General features: G+C 55.4%; 1 protein-coding gene across 3 annotated transcripts; it reads left to right on the top strand.

Annotated features, from left to right (window-relative positions):
• The first annotated feature begins 1,408 nt into the window (after positions 1–1,408).
• On the top strand, positions 1,409–16,254 carry TMEM119 (transmembrane protein 119). Of its 3 annotated transcripts, XM_059139885.1 has the most exons (3): positions 9,331–9,484; positions 14,133–14,898; positions 15,711–16,254. In XM_059139885.1, the coding sequence occupies exons 2-3, from the start codon at positions 14,145–14,147 to the stop codon at positions 15,719–15,721; spliced, it is 765 nt and encodes a 254-aa protein (XP_058995868.1). In that variant the 5' UTR covers positions 9,331–9,484; positions 14,133–14,144; the 3' UTR covers positions 15,722–16,254. The 3 variants fall into 3 exon arrangements, with proteins under 3 accessions (XP_058995867.1, XP_058995868.1, XP_058995865.1); XM_059139884.1 differs by lacking the exon at positions 9,331–9,484 and adding an exon at positions 1,409–1,503 and having other exon boundaries at positions 14,133–16,254; XM_059139882.1 differs by having other exon boundaries at positions 14,133–16,254.
• The last annotated feature ends 5,944 nt before the right edge of the window (positions 16,255–22,198 follow it).

Here is a 22,198-nt window from a genome sequence, read left to right on the forward strand (position 1 = left end):
TGTCCCCACAGAGGGCCCCTTCCCAGAGCTTTCTGGAAACCCAGAGGGGCTTCTGTGTGCCAGCAACCTTGAGTAGCCTCCTGGGAGCTGGAAGGCTGGAGCTATAGCTGCCCCCACTCTTTGTGCCCAGAAGCCTGCAGAGATGCTGCCCACATCTGAGTTTGGGGGAGTGAGAACGCCGTCCCTGGGCCCTGCGGTGGGACAGGCCCAGGGCTGACTTCCCCAGGAAAGGAGGAAGAAAAAGGCCTCTGGACAGGAGACCAGGGTGCCAAAGTGTCACAGACACAGAGCCCTTTCCAAGGCACATCAACCCTGCCAGGGAAGCCATGTGCACGTGAACCACCCTCCCCTCCAGCGCTGATTCTGGGCTGCCCTCCTGCTCTCTGGGGGTGATTCTTTCTTGGGACCCCGTTGTCCAACCACTGGGTCCCCCAGAAGGGAGAGGCTTCATATGATTTCCTGCAGAGTTTAGGAAGTGTAGGGCAATATTCTCCCTCTCACTGTGCTCACTTGCTCTTTGTTCTTCACATGCTCCTGCCTCAGGACCTTCGCACTTGCTGTTTCCTCTACCTGACGTTCTCTTTCCAGATGTCTGCATAGCTGGCACTGTATTATCCTTCTGGTCTCAGCTGGATGTCACCTTTTCAGAGAGGACTTCTCTGCAGCCCTGTCCATAGGTTTTCATTCCAACAACCCCCTTTTTCCCTTCAAGGCACTGATGACGGTCTGCAGGAAAGTTGAGATACCAATTTTTGCCGTGCAAGGGCAGCAGCGCCTATCACTCGCATTCACTCTCCCCTCGTCACTGCCCAGTGCCTGGAACACAGTAGAGGTTCAGGGGACATTTACTGAATGAACACACAAGCAAGGGAGGATTTGCGAAGGTGTGGGGAGGGAGGCAAATCAATGGGACTGACAAAAATGTAAGCACTGTGGGCAGAGACCAAGGGACCCTTCGGTGTAGGGCTTGGAGTCTGGCAGTCCTAGTTCAAATCCTGGTTCCACTGCTTACTGTTTGCAGGATGGTAGGCAATTCTCTAACCCCTGGGGGCCTCAGCTTCCACACCTGTGAAATGGGGAGATGAACCCTTGCTAACCCTAAGGCCAAGGAGGTAACCACATATGTAGCTGACACATTGTCAGTGCCTAATTGTGGCCCATATGGGGAGAGATGGTCCCTGACTTTGGGGCAGGCCTGGACCACCTGAGCCACACCATGGAGGCCTCCCTGTCCCCCCTAAACCTCGAAGCCCCGCCCCTGTGGTCTGGGGAGCAAACCCCCGCCCTGCAGAGCTCTCTGTCGTTTGGCCTAAAATTAGCTCGCAAATTCCTTGGCTGCCTGGCCAGGGCTTCCAACCGACAATTCAAACCAGATGTTCCCAGCTGTTGGGGCCCATCCCCCCCCCCCCGCCAGCGCCCACGTGTGTCCCTGCTCAGGGAGGTCTGACTTAACCCCCAGCGAGAAGGCCCCACTCCTGCTCCCAGGAGCCCCGGCTGCGTGAGGTGGGTAGGAGTGTGGAGGGGAGTCTCGGGCCTGCATGCACACCCCTCCAAGGATGGGGGCACCCCTTGCAGATTGGCCTAATGGCGGGTGGGGTAGGGGGGTGGGGCTAATTGCTCTGCCCCTTTCCATCTAGTAGCCTTATGGAGCGCCTGGGGTATGCCAGGCTTCTGTGTTCGCTGCTGTCCAGATGGTGTGATTCTCATTCTCCATCCTGTGTCACTTGGTTGCTGTTATTATTATTATTATTATTATTATTAGCATCTTTATTTAGTGCCAGGTGCCGAGGCTCACTAATTTCTATTAATAATCCCAGGGATGTGGGCTTTTTTTTTTTTTTTAATTACTATAACTCCCATTTTACAGATGAGGAAACTGAGGCCCAGAGGAGTTGAGTAATCTACCCCAGGTCGCCAAGCTTCAAAGCCACAGAACCCAGAGGTCCCTGAAGGGCAGGTGGTCTTGGGTGTACCTCCTTGCTGTCACCCTCCTTGTGGCCCTTTCCCACATGGCTGTTGGGGAAGGACCCTCTCGGTGAGGATGTCCCTGGGCCTGGCTGCAGAAGATGGACTTATGGCAGCTGCCAGGAGGGAGTGGCCCAGCAGGAGCCCTCACCAGCCAAGTTTCTGGCCCCAGTGGAGTCAGAAGCTGGTGGTCAGGGTGGAAGGAGCCACAGGGAGGGCTGGGGATCAGGGTGGCTTTCGTGGGGACCTCATATGGACCCCTTCTCCTTCCCAGAGATGAGACCTAGAACCACCTTTTAGAGTCCTTGAGTGTGGAGAAGGGTCTGATGCAAGGAGAGAAGTGGTAGAGGGTTTTGTAGACATAGGAACCCATGGTTGGCCATCTGCATCTACGGTAAAATCCCAATCCCTTGCCGACACCCGCAGAGGCCCTGCGTGATCTGGCCCTGGTGCTCTCTGACCTCATTTCCTCCCACTGTCTCCTCACACTCTGTTCTGGCCACACCAGACACTTACACTTTCCCACTCTTTGAAAATGCCAGGTACCCCCTACCTCAAGACATTTGCACTCATTCTTCCTGCCACCTGTAATGATCTTCCTCTGATCATCTCTGGGTCAGTCTCTCTCACCCTCAGGGTTTTGCTGGAACATCACCCTCTCTCTGACTCTTCTCCTGGCCAGACCATATAAACATTACTAAGTTACCACTTTAATTGTCTTCCTTGTCCCACTAGAATGTCAGCTCCGTGAGGACAGGGATTTTTATCTGCATTGTTTTCTGCTGTAGCCCCAGGGCTTGGGAAGCATCTGGCATGTAGTATGTGCTCAGTATATATTGAGAGAGAGAGACAGAGTAAAAGAGAGAGAGAAGGAAGGGAAGTAGGGAGGAAAAAAAGGGAGAGAAGGAAGATGGGACAGAAGGTCCTAGTGTACAGTAAGGGGGGCAAAAAGAAAGCAGGAGAAATGTGGGTGATGAACTGATGATGTCTTTAGACCCCCTGAAGTTCAGCCCCAAGCCTCCCCAAGCCTCCCCACTTCTCCCTCTCAGCCAGCAGCCTTCTGCTCAAAGTTGGGCAGGGGCCCCATTTCCAAAAGTGCTGCAAAGGAATTCAGAAGCATCTTCTTGATTCCTTCCTGTGATGTCATAGCAGGTGGGTCAGGGGCGGTGGGGACTCCTGGGGAGAGATCTGCTGGAGGGCACCCAGTGGGCAGTAGGTGGAAGAGGAGACAGTTGGTGGCCCGTGTTTACATTCCTGCCCTCAGATCTGGCTTCTTTGCGGGACTAATGAGCCACGTAGGGAAATGTAAATGTTTATAAGGCAAACTGCAGCTGGCCGGCCACTGGCCATTTTGGCCCCAGGAAGCCAGAGATCCGACAGGCTCCCCCTGCACCCCTCAAAAAAATAGAGGGATGCAGAGGTCTTTTTTTCTTCTTTTCAAAGAAAACTTCTAATTGAGTCATAACCTACGTAAACCGCACGCAGCTGAAGCATGCACCTTGATTTTTCCATACGCACATACCTGCGTAACCACAACCTGGGTCTAGATATTGTACATTTCCAGCCCAGGAGGTCCCTTTGTACCCCTCCCCAGCCAACAGCCCCCCAAGGATAACTGCTCCTCCGACTTCTGTTCTCATAGCTGAGTTTTGTGTTTGTTCCAGAAGGTCATATAAATGGCATCACCCAGAGCGCGTTCTTTTGGGTCCAGGTCTTCTGCTTGCTGTGTTTACGGGACTTCTCTAAGCCGAGGTCTCCTGCCTCTTCCCTGCCTTGCAGAGAAGTGCTCCCCTGTATGGACATCCTACAATCTATGCATCCATTTTTCTCTTGGTGGACGTTAGGGTTCTTCCAGATTTTTTGCTTTTAGGGATCAAAGCAATTAAGGACATTTTTGTCTTTGTGTGGATGTGTTTTTATTTCTCTTGGGTAAATACCTACAAAAGAGATGGCTGGACCATCTGGAAAGTAGACGGCTAACTTCGTAGAAATTGCCAGATTGCTTTCCAAAGAGACTGTGCTATTCTTCTCTCCTATCCATAGTGGGTGAGCGTCTGGTTGTTTGCTGGGGTGGGCAAACAAGGGGAAATGAGTGGAGAATTTACTCAGTATCACTGAATGACAGAGCTTGGAAGAGCTTCCCCTGACCCTTCCTGATTCAGGAAGGGAAACTGAGACTTGGTCACACAGTGTGTGGGGTGCAGAGCTGGGAGCTAATGCAGGTCCCCCCATTTCCAAGCTCTAACTACCCCCTGGTCTTATCAGGTCAGCACCCAGTCTTGTTTTCTTGGAAGAGGCCTCATGTCAAGCCATTTCCCACCACAGGACATTTGCACTTGCTGTTCCCTTGGCCCAAGGAGCTCTTCCTCCTGCTCCTCGAGTGCCCAGTTTCTCTTTACCCTGCAGGCCTCAGTTTAGAAATTTCTTTGGAGACGCTGACCATAGATAGTTACTAAAATAGATCCCCAGGCACCTGCCTCCACCTGCTTCTAAGCTACTCCATATCCTTTCTATGTCCTTGGTAGCATTCTGCAGTGCTGAGCTATCTTCCTGATTTGCCAGTTGACCTCGGTCTCAGCTATATCCTCTGCTAGGGGTTCCCTGAGGAAGGGGCCTGGTCTCTCTCGTCCCCCATGCAGGAGCTGGTGCAGAGCAAAATAATGTCAGTGTCTCCCCTCCCTGGGCCTTAGTTTCCCCATCTGTAAAACCATTTAGCCAGTGGATGGCATTTTTTGAGCACCTGCTGTGTCCAGGCACTGGAACTGGGGATAAGAGGCCCTGGTTCTGGATTTCAGAAGCTGACTGAATAGAGTCCTATGCCGATAGGGCCATGACGGCCCAGTGAGCTCAGTGCTCCAAGTGGGGAGCCTAGTGGTGCAGGAGCACTGAGTGGTGCAGGAGCACTGAGTGGTGCAGGAGCAGGGAGGAGGTTGCTGATCTCCCTTTCCAGAGGATGGGGTCAGGGAGGGCTTCCTGGAGGTGGTGACGATTGAGCTACAAGATACACAGGGGTGTGGTCAGGCAAGGGAGGCATGCAGGACAATGCATCATGGTTCTCTGTGCTTGGTACAGGTCCTGGCATGTGTAGGTGCTCAGTAAATAGCTGGGGAGTGAGTGAACCTCTCTAGGTTATGCGTGGGGAAACTGAGGCCCAGAGAGATTTCACGGCACACCTAGAGCTCTGGCCTGCCCAAATGATTCTGCCTCCTTGGAGCATCCCACTGGAGGCCACGCCATGAGTGTCCCTCTAAAGGCCCAGACTTTGCTGTGAAGGGGCCACAGCTTAGACCTCTCCAGCCACATGAAAGGCTTCAGATATTTTTGCCAGGAGGGCAGGCCCCAGTGGCCTGAGGGCTGGGTAATTAGAGGTGGCTCTGAACCTAGCAGAGGCTGGAGCTGGGGGCTGTGGTGGGCCAGGCCACCCCAGGCTCCACTGGGGAGGACCTTGGCAGAGATTCGGGGTGTGGGGGGTTTCCCTCCCCTTCTCTGCCTCCTCAGCCACGGCTGTTCAGCTGGGCGGGAGCAAGCTTTTAATTGCATGGCGGGCACAGGGTGGGGTCTCTGAGTTGCCTTGAGGCTGGATTATAGGTTGCAAACAAGTGGCCTGGCCTGTTTGGTGCCACAGGCCTGCCCGCGCCCCTTGGAGCCGTGGTGGTGTGGGGCACAGGGACCATGCCTGGGCCCCACAGCAGGTCCCAGGACTGGAGAGTGTAGAATGTGAGACCCTCGGAGAGACGGAGAGAGTGACAAGAACAAACTCTCAGAGCGTATGGTTGTCAAACCTGGGAATGCAAGTGGGGAGGTCAGAATGGTCGAGCACATATCAATAAGCATTTATTGAGTACCTGCTGTATGCCAGGCACTGTCCTAGATGCTGGCATTATGGCCATGCACAAAACAGACCCCGCGGACCTGGCTCATCTACTCTCTTTAAAAAATATATATATTTTTATTAAAATATAATGTATTATTTGCCCCAGGGGTACAGGTCTGTGAATCATCAGGCTTTTAAAAAAATTATTTTTATTAACATATAATGTATTATTATGGCTCATCTACTCTTAATCGATAATAACCTTCAGGAGCTGTTCTGAAGGTGCTGGGTACCATCTACCTCAGGGCCTTTGTATGTGCTATTCTCCCTGCTGGGAATCCTCTTGCACCCTTGCCTTGCTAGATACCACCTCCTCCTCATCTTCATGAGCAGCTCTGCTGTTACCTCCTTATGGAGGATCCCATGAGTTCTGGAACCAGACTAACCCCCTACAGCACCAGAACTGCCCCATCCCAAACTCTTAGCGCAATGTGCAGTTAGATATTCTCTGTTTGTTTACTTGTTTACTGCAGGTCTCCTTTGACTCTGTAAGCTCTGTGCCTGTGTTTGCTTGTCACTGTCTCCCAGAGCCTGATCCTGGCTGGAGATAAAGCAAATGTCAAGAGAAATTTCTAGAACGGAGGAAGGGCAGAATGTTAGAACATAGGAACCTCAATGTTGGCAGTCTGGTGGCAGACATGGAGTCCAACCCCGCATTTAGCTGCATCCCAGAGAGGGGCAGGGATTTGCCCGGACCCCCACAGTTGACGCATGAGCTAGGGCTGGAGCACAGGGGTCTTTTTTTCTCCCAGGGACCGACATTTTTGCTGTGTTCACAGTGAGGGTTGGGACATTTGGCTTCAGGAGAGCACGTGTGTCTCTGTGTGCGTGTGCATGTGTACTGTCGCGTCTGATAGGTCTGAGAGCACAGGGGGCTTCCTGTGGGGAATGGGCCCCTTGGTGGTGGGAGGGTCCCTGGCCTGGCAGTTTCATTTCCAGGTAAGACACAGGGGTTGGTCAAGAAGAAAGGGGTCTAGGTCCCCACTTGCGTTGGATCCCGATGAGGTCACTCTGCTGGGAACCTCAGTCTACACATCTGTCCAATGGGCTTTCCCACCTTTCCCCAAGCATTCATGGAGGGGAGGAAAACTGCGCTTTGGTGGGTTTGGCGGGATGACTCCATCTGTGCAGGAAACAAGTAATAATACTCAATCTCAGTGTGGAGACCAAGTATGACCCTCCCCCAGAAATGGCCCCATCCCCATCCTTGGAGTCTGTGGATAGGAATGTGTCACCCGGCATGGCCAAAGGGCTTTGCGGATGGGATTAAGTTAAGGAGAGTAGATGGGGAGCTCATCCTGGGCTACCTACATGGGCTGAATGTCATCCCAAGGGTTCTTGAAATTGGGAGAGAGGTTGGAAGAGAGCCAGAGAGACAGTAGCCTGAGGACTCAGCCCCCCTCCAGAGGACGAGCCTAGAAGCTGAGGACTGTAGGCGGCTTCTAGATTCCCTCCACCTCGAAGACTCCAGGATGCATGGAGCTCTGCCAATATTGTGCTTTCAGCTGAGTGAGACCCTCTTCTGATTTCCGACGGCCAGAACCGTAAGATAGTGAATGTGTGTTGATCTAAGGCATTGAGTTTGGTCATTTGTTACAGCAACTGTAGGAGACTCATACATTTGGCATGCAGGCAATTTCCTGCCCTCCTGCTCCTCTGACTTTTCCCAGCAGCCTTGTGAGCAAGAGACTCTCTATCCTCGGTTTACAGATGATGACAAAACAGAGCCTCTGTGGGAGGCAGGACTCGGTGGAGGCAGGATTTGGGCCCAGGTCTGTGTGCCTGCTACCAAAAGAGGAGCACAGAACAGGACCCTGACTCAGGCTGGGGCATCTGGGCTGTCCCAACTGGGGGCAGGCCCTGCCTGGGAGGGTTGCATCCCCTGACTCTTGATTTCTTGGGGTCAGAGTCCCTGTGCCCCTCAGACTTAGCAGAGGGACTCCTCCCCTGGTGCCCTGGATATCCCCTGGCCACCTGGAAAGTGGGTACAGTGGGGGCAACATGCGGTCATGTGTGGGGGCGGCATCTCACACCTGGGGGTGCATGTGTCAGTGTGCGTCCCCTGGTGGGCAGTCATCTGTTTCCTTGAGGATGCAGGGTTTGGGGGTGATCCCGAGAAAAAATAGGAACTCCGGTTTTATTTTCCAAACAAACAGCTGTTGTCCCCCTTTCTGGAGGAGTAGGGCTTGCTGGGACCGCTGGAAGGAATGACAGTAATCTGGAGTCTTGGTTCCTGAAGGGTGGGCCGAAGCTGTGGATTCAGGCACTCTCCCTGCCCCATAACTTTCTGTGGCTCCTTACTGCCTCATGGATGAGTGATGTTCTGACACCTTAGCCTGGCTCTCGCTGTCTTCAGCCCTACCTGCTCTCCCTTCTTGTCCACCTCATGCTCCAACCTCAGATAATCACAGTATGGCCTTCTGGTCCCTCTGCCTTCATCCATGCAGGTCCTTCCACCCAGGATGCCTCTCCCGGGTCTCCTGTCCAGACTCTGCTGGCTCACAGCCACATCCTCCAGGACAACTTCCTTGCCTCTTCCTCTCAGGGGACCTCTGCCTGCTCTGGGGTTCCCCAAGCTCTTGGCCCGATGCCTCTCCTGCTATGGACCCTTTTCTGTTTTGTAAGAGAGTAATAATGTCTCTGCGTGAGAGCTCCTCGGGGGCTGGCATGTGTCTGATTTACCTCTGAAACTCACTGGCGTGGCGCCTGGCACGCTATAGATGTTCATGGAGCATGTGCTGAGCGAACGAATGAAGGGGTGCGTGAATGAATGAATGCAAAGATCCGCTGACCCTCCGGAGTGCTCAGGTCAGCCAGCGGTCCCTGCGCCTGCGGCTACTACTGGCTTGCCTTCCTGTACTACACCCTGCCTCACTGGGCCCACCTGTGAAATGGGGCCCCTGGCTCCTGCTGTGGCTTCTCCATCTGGGGTGGCTTCAGGCCACGGATGTGAGAGTGTCAGAGCCAGAGGGAGCCCAGACAGCTTCCTGCCCAACCTGGCAAATAAGTAAACTGAGGCCCGGATAAGGGAAGAGCCGGACCAGGGCCTGACAGTGGGTGGCTGGGCTCTGCTCCCTGCCCAGGCCCGTACCCTCCAGCTGGGCGCTTGCTCTCACCCTGCACCCCAGCCTCTGGAAAACCTGAGTCACAGCTGGAACCAGGGCAGGGGGATTTTCCTGCTCACCCGCAGGGGCCCCTGAACCTCCCTGACCTTGGCCCCCTCAGAAGGGAGGCAGGCCCCCAGGTTGCTGTTCTGGAGGGGCTGTGCTGCAGGACAGCCCTGTCTGTCCTGTCTGTCTGTCTGCCTGGGCCAGCGCTGGGGACCCTGGGTCGGGGAGGAAGTGCCCCATCTGAAGTTCCCCAGCAGTGGAGGGGCGCTGGCGGGAGTGGGGAGCAGGGAGCCGGGAGCAGGGGGTGGATCGTGTGTGGCCGAGCTCAGCTCTGCCCCTCCCCTGTCCCCACCCCAAACCCTCTTAATGGAATCAAGCTGGCCCCACAGCAGCCCGGGACGGGGAGGCTGGAGGAGGGAGGCCGGAGGCGGGGGCAGGAGGGGGGCGGCGGCGCCAGCCGGAGCAGCGGCAGCTGGCACTCTCTGTCGCTCCACCTGGTGGGAGCACCCAGGCCTGAGCGCGGAAGGACAGACTGGTGAGTCCCTGCTGCCCCTCTTCCCCGGGAGCCTGGGGGCGCTGGGGGTTTGGGGACTGGGAGCCGGTGCCCTCACTTTGCCGGCTTCTCTAAGTTCCAGTGCCTTCTGAGCGTGTGCTGGAGGCTGTGTGTGCATGCTTGGGCTCTGTGCTCAGGGTTTTGGTGGTGGAATGTGTCCGGTGTGTGGGGCAGCGCGCCCGTGTGTGTGTGTGTGTGTGTGTGTGTGTGTGTGTGTGTGTGTTCCCGCGTGCATGGGGACATGCGTGCAGTTGTGGCCTAAAGGGAGCAGCTGTGTTCTCGAAAAGTGGATACCAGGGTGGCTGTCCCAGGGTCAGCAGGAGGGTCGTGTGGCCCACGTTGTCCGCTGTCTGTGGTCTGTGGGGGCCCCAGTGTGTGTCAGGGGACTATGTCTGTGCTCTAGTAGCCAGAGAATCAGTCCGTTGTGGGTCTGCTGTGCCTCCTCTGTGTGTCTGTGCTGGTGGGCTCTGCGGACTTTCTGAGGTGTCTGGGCTTTGTGTGTCCCTGTTGCTGTGTGAGTGTGAGTATGAGTGTGAGTGTGTGTGTGTGTTGTGAGACAGGTTAGTGTGTCTGTGTTGTGTGTCTGTATATTGTGTGTCTGTATATTGTGTGTCTGTATATTGTGTGTCCCTGTTGCTGCTGCTTTGTGTGGGTGTATATTTTGAGCCTCAGGACTCCCCATCCCTCTCTAGGCCTCCCTTCCAGGGGCCTGAGTCCCTGTCCTTGGCTGTCCTGGGGTGGGGTGGGGGTGGGTGGGGGGGTGGGTAACGCTTCAGCCAGACCCTCCTCCCCTAAAAGCCACTAATTGAAGCCAGGTTTTCGTGGGCTGCCCCTCCCCCGCTGGCCACCAGTCTCTGGGTGGGGGTGGGGCAGAGGCTCTGGCTCTTCAGCCTCAGGTTCCTAGGCCCTGGGGGTGGATTTGCATCATTGGCATATTTCCTGACCTCTGGGGGGGGGGGGGCTCATCATCTCCAAAACCCCAAACCCTGAGTGAGATGGGCTCTAGAGGGAGGTCCGGTTCCACCGTCATGTGGGGCCTAAGAGTTGATACCCCCTCCCATCCTGCACTGCTGTTTCCTGTCCTAACAACAGTCAAGGGAGGTGGCCCTTAGACCCATTGCACAGATGTGGAAGCTGAGGCTCACAGATGACATGCTAACCCCAGGACTCATAGCTCCAACCCACTCTCCTCTGGTTGTTAGACCCTGGACCGCCCATTCCCGGTCTCAGACCTGATTTTCCTCTTGGCTAAAATGACCCCAGCTCCCAGTGGCCTGTGAGTTTCTGGGCCCTGGAAAACATTAGGTCTCAGGAGGAGAGGCCAACTGTCTCCCAGAAGGAGGTGGAGACAGCTGATGGGCTCACTCATCACTTCGGGGCTGCCTGGGCCACTGTGCCCACTGTACGGAGGGGAAACTGAGGCCAAATAGGGCAGGGGCTCATCATGAAGGGCCACACAGCCATTGCCTTTGAGGTCTGGCCAGCTCCCCACGCTCTGCCTACACCTTTCCCAGGAGCCGGGTTGAGGGGTGTGGGGGACTGAGAGTCAGGGTCTTGGCCTCTAAGAGCCAGTAATACCTTTGTGTGGCCTCTTTCCTGAGCCTCTGTCCTTCACCCCAAGGGTCCAGGGAGAAGGGGGCCCTTCTCTGTGTCCAGCTCATTGTCATGTGTGTGTGCGTGTGTGTCTGTGCATTTATATGTCTGTGTGTGTGTCTATGTATGTCTCTGTGTGTACATACATATCTGTGTGTGTGTCTGTGTGTTTCTGTGAGTCTGTGTATATCTGTGTCTGTGTATATCTCTATGTGTGTATATCTGTGTGTCTGTGTGTTTCTGTGAGTCTGTGTGTATCTGTGTCTGTGTATGTCTCTATGTGTGTGTCTGTGTGTTTCTGTGAGTCTGTGTATGTGTGTCTGTGTATGTTTCTGTGTGTATGTGTGTATATCTTTGTGTGTGTCTGTGTCTGTGTGTGTGTCTGTGAGTTTCTGTGTGAGTCTATGTGTGTCTCTGTGTGTGTGTATCTGTGTGTCTGTCTGTGTGTCTGTGCACACACACAAACACACACATGCACCCTGCATTCTGGGGTGGCTGGAGCTGAGCCTTCACTCAGCAGGTGTAAAGGTTTTTACCGCCCGGGGCGGGGGGCGATGGTCCAGTCTATAGATAGAGTGAAGGTAACTGTCTGCCCACCTGGTGGGAAGATGGGGCTGGTGCTGGGCTCTGTTGGAGTCGAAAAGGGGCTGCTCTCGAGCTTGACCTTTCCTGCGGAGCACAGCTTCCCTGTGCCAGATGCTTTCTGCCTGTCATCTCCCCCAGCCCGTGTGTCTCTGTGATCACTTCCCCACCAACCCCCCGATTTATGGGCAGGGACAACGAGGCCCAGAGGGAGCTGCCTGCAGAGCTGGACCCAGGGGGAGCCCCCCAAGTCCGCCCATAGCTGTCATCGGTGGGGAGGAGCCTCCGCCCCCGCCACTGAAGATCTCTCTCAAGCTTGACTTGCAGGAGGCAGGGAGGTGACCCATGGATCAAGACCCCAAAGGTCAAAAAAAAAAAAAAAAAAGACCCCAAAGGTCAAAGCCATCTGCAGGGACCTTTGCTAACACATTCAGTGTGGGGTGTGAGGAGGGACCCTTCCAACTGATGCATGGTGTCATCCAGGGATTGCCGGCTCACTTGGGGGTCGCCCCAGGGCACATGACAGCACGTGTGTGGGGGTGTGTCTGTCTGTCTGTGTGCGGGTCTGTGTGTGTATGTGTGTAGTATGTATATGTGTGAATGTGGGTGTGTGCACATGTAGAAGGGGAGTGTGTGTGTCATAGGTGTGTGTGTATGCTGTGAGTGTGTGCATGTGTGTATGGGTGTGTGTGGTGTGTATGTCTGTGCATGTGTATGAGTATGTTTGTGTGAGGTGTGTGTGTCCATAGGTATGTACATGTGTGTGATGCCAGTATGTGGACGCTCAGACTCACCCAGAGGAAGGTTCAAATCCCAGCTCCAACAGGCACCATCTGTGTGTCCTTGGACAGGTCACTGTCTGTCTGGGCACCCCCAGCTTCTCAACAGCATTGAACCCCAGGGTTGAGCTCTAGGGCTTCTCTAGGGCTGAGCCCCGGCAAAGAGGGTGGGGGCATCCCCCCCCCCCCACCGTCAGAGCCCAGGATTGTCAGCTCATTAAAAACAAACCTCTGAGTAGTTTTGCCTCTTTTTATGTCCTGGAATTAATTACCTTTGGGTTTTCTTGGTCATCTGAGCCAGTGTATCCAAATTGACGTCAGTACAATTAATTTCCATTAGTGCTACTTAACTGGGGGGCCTCAGGTCAGTTGGAAGAAGCCACTCAGTGTCCTGACATCATAACTACCTCACTCCCCAAGTCCCCATGGTGACCTGTGTGGCCGGGGCTGCCAGCAGGTTTAGGGAGCAGGCCTTGAGGACTGGGCCCCTGAAGGGACACATAGCGCAGGTGTCAGGAACCCGCCCTCCCCATCTAGCCCAGGACCTGGCTCTACTTCTGGCCCCTGTTCCCCCATCTCAGAGAGACTGTCAGACAGGGGATCCCCAGGCTTTTTTGTCTTGATGCTTCGAACCCCACCCAGGTCAGAAGGGGGTTCTCAGGGACAGACAGACCACCAGGGGGCACAGAGAAGGGCTTCTGGGCTTGTCTGAGGGCCCAGCCCCCCTCGGGCTGGTGGGGAGAGCCCATGTTTTAGGAGCCAGCTTCCTCCGCAAACCTGGACCATGCCGAATGTATTAGTCAGCCGGGCTGTCTAGGCCAGATGGGGTCTGGGGGTTCATGGCGGGAGCAGCCTTCCAGCAGGGGAGAGGGGGGAGGGCGGGGTTCATCTGGTTCCCATTTAGTGGTGGACTCAGCTCCAGCTTCATCTCAGGCACGAGGGTCCCTCCACCCCCTCCCAGGCCTCCAGGCCCTGCTTTGTGCCTTGACGTAAGGGTTAGCCACGCTCCTGACATCCAAGCCCTCTGCTGAGCTCATGGAGTTTGGAAGCTTCAAAATGCACGAGTCTCCTGGAGAAGGGTACTGGGACCACAGAAGGGCCAGGGGCGGGTGGGGAGGGTCCTCCGAAGAGAAGGGGTCGGCTGCCTCCATTGCTCCATTTCTTACTTACTCCCAGCCTGACTGACAATTTCACCCTCCGTGCCTAGCCCCAAACCCCTGCTCTTGCCTGACAGTGACTTCCCTCCTCTGAGCCTCAGGTTCCATACCTGGAACCTGGGGATAATAATAGTACCTCCCCCCTTTGGGTGGTTCCCAGGATTCGGTGTAATTCTACTTAAGAAACTCAAAATAGTATTTGGCACTTGGTAAGCCACGAAAGGGTAAATTATTATTAATTCAGCCAAGGTGCATTTATGGAGCACTTAACGGTATGCCAGATAGGGTCCGGAAACCCTGAGGGTGCCGAGGTAAATAAGAGTCAGTCCCCACCCTCCAGGGCCTTAGGGCGAAGTGGGGTGCCTCAGTGGGATGGTCTCAGGATGAAGTGGAGGGGCAGACAAGGACCCCATGTAGAGCGAACGGGGTCCAGGGAAGCGGCCCCGGCTAGGATCTGCTCTGTGTCCCCAGACGCCCCAGAGTTCTACCCCGCACTCTCTCCTGCCTCGCTGCCCACAGGTCTCCGACAGGATGGTGTCGGCGGCAGTGCCCAGGCTGGTGGTCTCTCTGTTGCTGCTCCTCAGGGCGCTGCCCATGGTGGCCTACTCTGCAACCCTGCAAGCCGCCTATCTGGAGGACACAGGGGGCAGCGGGGAGGCCGAGGGCTCGTCGGCCTCGTCCCCAAGCCTCCCACCGCCCCGGACGCCGGCCCTCAGCCCCACGTCGCTGGGGCCCCCGCCCACGCCCCTGGCAGGCCCCAAGCCCCCCACCAACTTCCTGGATGGCATCGTGGACTTCTTCCGCCAGTATGTGATGCTCATCGCCGTGGTGGGCTCCCTGGTGTTCCTGCTCATGTTCATTGTCTGCGCCGCGCTCATCACCCGCCAGAAGCACAAGGCTTCGGCCTACTACCCCTCGTCTTTCCCCAAGAAGAAGTATGTGGACCAGAGTGACCGGGCCGGTGGCCCGCGGGCCTTCAGTGAGGTCCCCGACCGGGCTCCCGATGGCCGGCCCGAGGAGGCTCTGGATTCATCCCAGCAGCTCCAGGCTGACATCCTCGCTGCCACCCAGAACCTCAAGTCCCCCGCCAGAGCGGCGCTGGGGGGCAGAGACGGAGCCCGCATGGAGAGCAAGTCCGAGGGAGGGGAGAGCGGAGGCCGGGAGGCGGACCAGGAGGCCCAGGGACGTGGGAGCCCGGCAGCAGAGGAGAAACCAAAACCGGAGGGGCAGGAGGAGCCAAGCCCCGTGGTAGAGGAAGGAGTGTGGGAGGCCGGCCAAGGCCAAGGTGAGCCCGGAGAGGCTCCTTTGTTAGCGAAGGATGCCAGGGGTGCCGCTGATCCCCCTGAGAGCCCCTGTGCTTGCAGTGTTGTCCCCAAGGTCTAACAGGCCTCTGGGGCTGCCGGCCCTGACTGTTGGACCCCTTGTGGTCACCTCTGTGGGTGTGGAAAGGCCCTTGTCCCTTACGGCTCCCTGACACCCCTCCTTGGCCACCCCTGACAGCAGGCAGAGATGCTGGTCTCTGGTGTACCCCAAGAATCTCCCCAGGCTCCAGGACCGTTTGCTCATGTGGCCCCAAAGGGCTGCATTCCAAACAGCACCTCTGGGGAGGGGGAATGGGAAGGATCCCCATTATATCTGTGATGCTGCATCCCACACAATTGGCCCCATCACTCAGGCAAACATAGGCCGCAAGTCCCCTATGACGGTGCCAACATTGTCGCTTTTCCATGGAGGTAGGGAAGACACGTCAGAGTAACTAGGAGTTTGGGACAAGGGTGAATGGGACCTGCTGAGGCCCCTAGGGTTGGGAGCAGTGATAGTGACCGCATTAATGGGCCTGGGGAGGCAGGAAGTTTCCAAGGGGCCTGTGCACACATCACGACAGGTCCCTAAGTGAGCCTGTCCAGGGCTGGGTTCCCCGAGCTACTCAGTGGAAAAAGGATTTGGGGGGCCAGTGAGTTGAGGAGACACTGCCTCTCTGCTCCCTGTATCCCCTCTTAGAGCACCCCAGGGCTCTGCAAATACTTCAGTAAACGCCCCTGTGGAATCTGGTTTTAACCACAGAGCACTTTTTTTTTTTTTTTTTTTTTTTTACAGCTACAGAGTAAAGTCTCGCAGAGCACATTCTGGAAATTACTGCCCCAAATGTTCCTGAAGGTGCCCCCCAGTTTGCGGTCGCTCTGGAGTTAGGGGCGTGGGTCCAGGGGCTCAGACCCGCCCAAGCTCTGCCAAGCATCTCTGTCTGGGGACGAATTTCTCATCCCGTTACTGCTACGGGCATGGGATGAATGAATTGAACCTTTTTTGTCAGGCCTCCAAGGCTGCCCAGAAGCTAGGGGGCTGTGTGTGAGGGGGCCCCACTCTAGGGGGAGTGAGAGAGGGTAGGGAAGGGTTCCTAACGCCCAGCTTAGAGCAGGGGAGCCCTGGCCCCTAACCCTTTGCTCACGTGTGTTGTCTGGCAGCCTGTGCTCACAGCATTTTTAAACCTTTGACAAGGGAGCCTGCGCTCCGTCCTGATTTGGGGAGGCTCTGGGGGTGTTCCTCTTCCTCATCCCTCCATCTGGCACACCCCTGCCAACCTCTGCACAACTTTTTAGGTGCTGAGATGTAGCAAACCAGCACAATAAACCTTTATTCTGGCCTGAGTGTTGCTGGTTTTCTGAGGGAGGAATGAGTCTGCTCGTGGGGGTGGGGGCGGGGTATTTCTTCTGGGCTGTTCCATGGCGTGGGGTAGCTTTCTGGGGGAGACGCATTAGGCAGGCCCAAGAAGCTGAATGAGATGATTCGTGAAAGGAGGGCAGAACGGGATCCCCCCTGGGAATGTGGCAGGAGCTCTTGCCCCCAAGGCTGAGTCCAGTCCTGGGCTTACGGCCATGCAGACCCGGCCTCCAAGAGCAGTTCTGTGATGCACCGTGGCTACAGGAGATCTACCCGCCTCCTTCTCCGGGGAACACGAGCCCAGTCTCCCGGTTCAGTCTCCCATCCTCTGGCAGAGTGGCAGAGGACTAGAACAGGGCTCACAGGCAATGCCACGCTCCTGGCACCCTTGGCCTGGGGTGGGAGGCGGCCTTGGCCTGTGTCTCCTCACTCACCAGGCTCCTCCTTGCCTTTGATGGCAAGTTCCTGAGGCCATGGCCCCCCGCCCCCTTCCCTGGAGTTGCCAGCTGGAATCCAGATGTGGCTGGGCTGGGAGCATGGGCTGGATCCCCCCGAGTGAGGGGGGCAGGGAGGCCACCCCCCCAATCCCTCTCCTCCGCTGACCCCACATCCCTTCAGAGGGGGCCGGGTTTGAGTTTCATAACACACAATGGCCTCTGTCTCTCGCAGCGGGGAAGGGCCCTCCTTTTCTCAGCCCAGACCGGCTCCCGCCCAAGAATGTAGGGAAAATCCAATGTAAATCCCTGAATGCTGTGTGGCTCTGACCAAATCACTCAACCTCTCTGTGTGTGACCGCTCCTGCAGGGTCCTAGGTGATTGGAGGTGGCTGGGGTATGCAATGACCTTCTGCATAGCAGGTAAAACTCAGGTAAGACAGAAGCAGATGTTAGAGATTCCTGGGGAGCAGGCAGGGATGACTTTGCAATCAGCGGCTTCCAGGTCAGTGGCTCCCCAGTAATTGTCAACAGGGTCCGCTGGAGGACATGAAGTATGAGGCCTTAGTTATGGCCCGTGTCCTGTGGGACTGATGGGGGCGGGGACTCAGGAGGTAGTTCAAGCTCTGAACCGGCATCAACCTCTCCCTCACCTCTGAGCTTTAACAATTACTATTCCCTCTGCCTAAGACACCCTTCCACCCCACTCCTTGTCCAGCTAACTCCCCCTTCTCCTTTACCTTCCAGCCTAGAAGTCCCCTGCTCTCCCCGACAGCACCCACCCAGACTCCCCTGCGCTCAACACTACTCCTAACTGCTCACAGCTCATGAACATCTGTGACATCCCGGGCCCTGCTCTGAGCCCTGAATGTCATTTACTCGTTGAGACTCCCAACCGGGGAGAGGGACCCGCTGTTCTCATGTCGCAGAGGGGGCGTCCGTTGCCTAGGTCCCAGAGCCAGGATCCCAGCCCCATCGTCTGATTCTGGAGTGAGTCCTCCACGGCTTGGACAGCTGCTTGGATGAATGAATGAAGCCTTTGCGCAGGAGAGACCAAGGCCTCACTCCTGCTTACAGGCCCTCCAGGGTGCTCCCACATTTTTGACAGAGTTAAAGAGGGGCCTTCTGTGGGCACACATCTGGCGGGGGCTGGGCAAGGGGGAGACCTGAGCTGGAGGGTGGGTGTGGGGGGCTCCACTGTTCCCAGGGATCCGGGAATCTGCCAGGTCTGAACAGGCCCCCACTGTCCCAGGGCTTGTAAAACCACACAGCTGCCCTCAGCCTGGGGGTCTGTTCCCGGGCCAGGCCTGCTGCTTCTCTCCCTAGAAAACGAGGGGCAGGGGGAACAAAATCACCTAAAGACACAGCCTCTAGCTCAGCGTGGAAATGGGGGCCTTCTGGGGAAGTGTGCTGGGGGTCTGTGGGGTGCTGGAGGGACTTCTTCCATGTGCTGTGACTTTCTCTGATCAGCCTGAGGGGCTGGGCATTCGCTGGCTGGGGGTGATGTCTAAGGCAGGAGCAGGAGGGGCAGAACTCAGGTCTCAGGGCACATCGTCTTGAACCTCTTGGGGTGGTTTATGTAGTTTGGGCCTGGGGTGCAGGGACTGAGGAGGGGGAGACTGCCAGTGTTCATGCCAGCTCTACCCCTTTTTAGCTGTGCAGCCTTGGGTGAATGGCCTCACCTCTGTGGGCTTTCATTTCCTTGAGCATAAAGAGATGATCCTACTCTACCTGGCAGGGGTCTCAGCCAGCAGGCTGGGGTTGTCTGAGAGCTTTGTAATGTCGTGACTCCCGGGCGCCACCCAGACCATTTATTTATTTATTTGTTTGTTTTATTCCTTCCTTCCTTATTCATTGATTCATTCAGGGCTCGAACTCATGCCCCCAAGTTCAAGAGTCGCGGGCTCTACCGACCGAATTAGCAAGGCACCCCCCTCACCCAGACCGATGACATCAGAGTGTCCGAGGGTATGGCAGGGCAACTGTCATGGCCTGGGGGGCTGTCCACCACTGTCCCCGCAACACGGGGCCAGGTCCTGGCACGCAGTAGGTGCCCTGCAAGTGCGCATGTGTGCATGCGTCTGCGGCTGAGGGAAGCCCTCTGTGCCAGTGCACCCGTGTCCCCTCTTAACCCTCCCCACACTCTCTACAGAGACATGAGCAATCTCATGATCCCCTACTTTGCAGATGAGGAACCAGGGTGCAGAGGCTTGGCCCATGTCACACAGATGGGCATAACTGGGATTTGAACCCCGGGCCTGGCCAGCTCCTTAAGTGGGGCTTTTCGCCCTGAGCCTCCTGCTTCATGTTAAGAACCTGTTTGTGGGTGCAAAGGCTGAGCCTTGATACTGGTGTTGGGTGTCTGTTGCATTTCATCACAGGGCCCACCCTCCCCCTCGGGGTGTTGGCCGTGACTGCCCAGTGCCGGGGGGCCCTCCTGTCTCTGTGCTCATGCATAGAGCCTCGGGCCCCCCGAGTCTGTCCCAGCGGGTATTAATCAGCAACATAGGTTCCAAAGTGCCCAAAGAGCAGCTGCCAGGGTCAGAGACTCTGGTTCCCAGCCTCAGACTCTAGTGAGCACCTACTGTGTGCCAGGTACTGAGAACAAATCATTGGCTGTAAATGAGAGGAGGAGATGAATCAAAGAATCATCTAGATGCAGTCACGGTGATTGGTAACAGGAAGGGCTGCCATATATAAATGCACTCTGGTGCGCGTCTGGCGCTTTCCTGACGCCAGATTTTCTGCTCTATGGAGGCATAATTGACACGCAGTAACTGCACATATTTAAAATGTGCAACTTGATAATTTGGATAGATGAGTAAATTCATGAAGCCATCGTCAGTCAAGATAACAGACATATCCATCTCCTCTGACCATCTCCTCCTACCTCTCTGCAATCTCTGTGGGCTGTTCCCCCCCAACCTCCGTCCCTAGACCACTATTGATCTGCCCTCTGTCCTTATGACTCATTTTTATTTTCTGAAATTTTATAAATGGAATCATATAGGGACGCCTGGGTGGTCAATGGGTTAAGCAGCTGCCTTTGGCTCAGGTCCTGGGTTCTAGGGTCCTGGGTTTGAGTCCCGTATTGGGCTCCCTGCTAGGCAGGGAGCATGCTTCTCGCTCTGCCCCTCTCCCTGCTTGTGCTCTCTCTTAGACAAATAAGTGAATAAAAATATTTAAAAAAAAAATGGAACCACACAGCGTACTCCTTTTGTCTGGCTTTTTGCACACAGCACTGTTCTGAGATTTATTCATGTTATTGTGTATATTAATATTTCACTGCTTTTTACTGTGGAGTAGAGTTCCCTTGAATGGACATACCATAATTTGTTTATTCTTTCACCTGCTGATGGACGTTTTCATGGTTTTCCAGGTTGTGGCTGTTACAAATAAAACTGCTGGGAGCTACCAATGTCCATTTATTTTATCCTTCCAGCCTTTTTAATGAGAAGGTTGTTATTTCTCTCCATTTTACAGATTAAACCAACAGACTCAGAGAGGTCAAGTAACTTGTCTAAGGTCACACAGCCAGGAGTGGGAGCACTGAACCTCGAAGTGGGAATATTTGAGATCACTTATTGTAGGGAACTTCTGAAGCTCAGAGGGTCTCAGAAATCCTGATCTAGACCAGCCTCCTGCATTTCATCTTAGACATCCGAGGACCAGACAGGGACTGGGACCCATTCAGAGCTGACCAGGAATCCAGTTCTCTGGTGGGCAGTCTTGTGCTGTGTCTAGCTCTTCTCTGTTTAGCTCTGGCTCTGCGTCTGGTGTTGGGGAAGAAGCAGGCTGATGTGGAGTGGGACAGGGATTTGTCCTTTTTTCAAGTGGTTTTAATTTCAGGATTCCTCCGGCTGCTCAGAAATAGCAGGAAGGATTTGGCATTGGCTCCAAGGCCCAGGGGTCCTCTGCAGCTGCTCTCCCCTCCCTAAACGGGTCCCGGGTTTACAGTGGCAGCTGCAAAGTATAAAATAGTGCTGCTCATAAATCTGCTCTTGCCAGGGTCCCTGATGTCAGAGGCTCTGCAGTGCCCAGCATGGGCATCCTGCCACTGGACGGGGCCCCACAGGGACACCCCGGGTGTGCCCTGGAAGACTGGAGGGTCCAGGTCTGTGGGTGGCCACCTGCGACCTCTGCCTTAGGGTTTGGAGAACCGGACTCACTTAGGGGGTTTGGAGGGGGGAAAGGGACTGAGATTGTGCAGGGGAGGAAAATTGGGGACAGCAAGGGAGGGGGGAGAGATAGTGAGACACAGAGACAAGGAACCAGGAGACCCAGTTAGGCTCCTCCTAGCTGCATGACTTTGAGCAAGTCACTTTGAACTATAGGCTCTTCACATATAAAGTCCAGGGACCACAGCCCTTGCCCTGTTTCCACCCCCTTCCCCGGCTCCCGCCAACCCCATGCTGTGAATGTACTTTATGATGTGCAGGACGGCAGGGCGGGGTGGTGGTTAGGGGTACAGGCTTCACACGGCCTGGGTTGAAATCTCAACGCAGCCACCACCCGGCTGTGTGACCTTGGGCGAGTCACTTCACCTCTCTGGGCTTGAGTTTCCTCATCTGTGAAATGGGAATAATGGCTCCTAGGTCAAAGAGGCGATGGAAGTTGAGTTCATTCAATTCCAGTGCTTAGAACAGGCCTCCCAATGGTGCTCAATAAATGGAAGCTGCTGTTAGCTATAAACTGTGAAGTGTTATGTCCGGAGAAAAAGGGCAAAGGTCTGGTTTCAAGTGTCTCGCTGTTCTGAGAGTCACCTCTTCTTTCCAGATCTAAGTATAGTAGCTTCAGAATCAAAAGATCATTGATGGGGCGCCTGCGTGGCTCAGTGAGTTAGGCCTCTGCCTTCGGCTTGGGTCATGGTCTCAGGATGCTGGGATCGAGCCCCACATTGGGCTCTCTGCTCAGCGGGGAGCCTGCCCCCCCCACGCCTGCCTCTCTGCCTACTTGTGATCTCTGTCTGTCAAATAAATAAATAAAATCTTTTTTCAAAAAATTAGTTATTTCTTGGGGTGGGAGTAGGGCAGAGGGTCCTGGAAATGTTGGTAAAAGCAGAACAAGGCCAGCAGCCAGGGAAGTCCCGTGAACCCCAAGGAGGGCGTGAAGGATGAGGCTCAAGAGAAGAGACAGGCTCATGCTGCCTTTTGGGCAGAGATCACCCCCCCCCCAAGCCCATGTGCCCCTCTGCAGGGATTTGGCGCCTGATGGGGGCCGGGAGGTCACGGGGCAGCTGTTCCCTGCCTCCCTTCTGAGGTGTGGTGACCCCAGTGAGAGCTTAGACATTGTCTGGCTGAGTGTGGCTGGATACGTGGTTGGCAACGTGGTTCGGGGAGCTCAAGGACTTGGGCCCATCATGGGCAGGCACCAGGGCTATTTGTGGGGAGCAGGAAAGACTGGGGGTGGAGGTACCCAGCTGGATTAGTTTCCAGGTATCTGGACTATCTCCCCTCCCCTCTCTGTTGGGTTCCCATTTATAAAACAAGCAAA

This window comes from Mustela lutreola, chromosome 11 (assembly GCF_030435805.1).
Source record: "Mustela lutreola isolate mMusLut2 chromosome 11, mMusLut2.pri, whole genome shotgun sequence".
Classification (NCBI taxonomy): domain Eukaryota; kingdom Metazoa; phylum Chordata; class Mammalia; order Carnivora; family Mustelidae; genus Mustela; species Mustela lutreola.

Coding starts and splice junctions, on each gene's coding strand:
- TMEM119 (XM_059139884.1), top strand. CDS start 14,145: ATGGTGTCGGCGGCAGTGCCCAGGCTGGTGGTCTCTCTGTTGCTGCTC.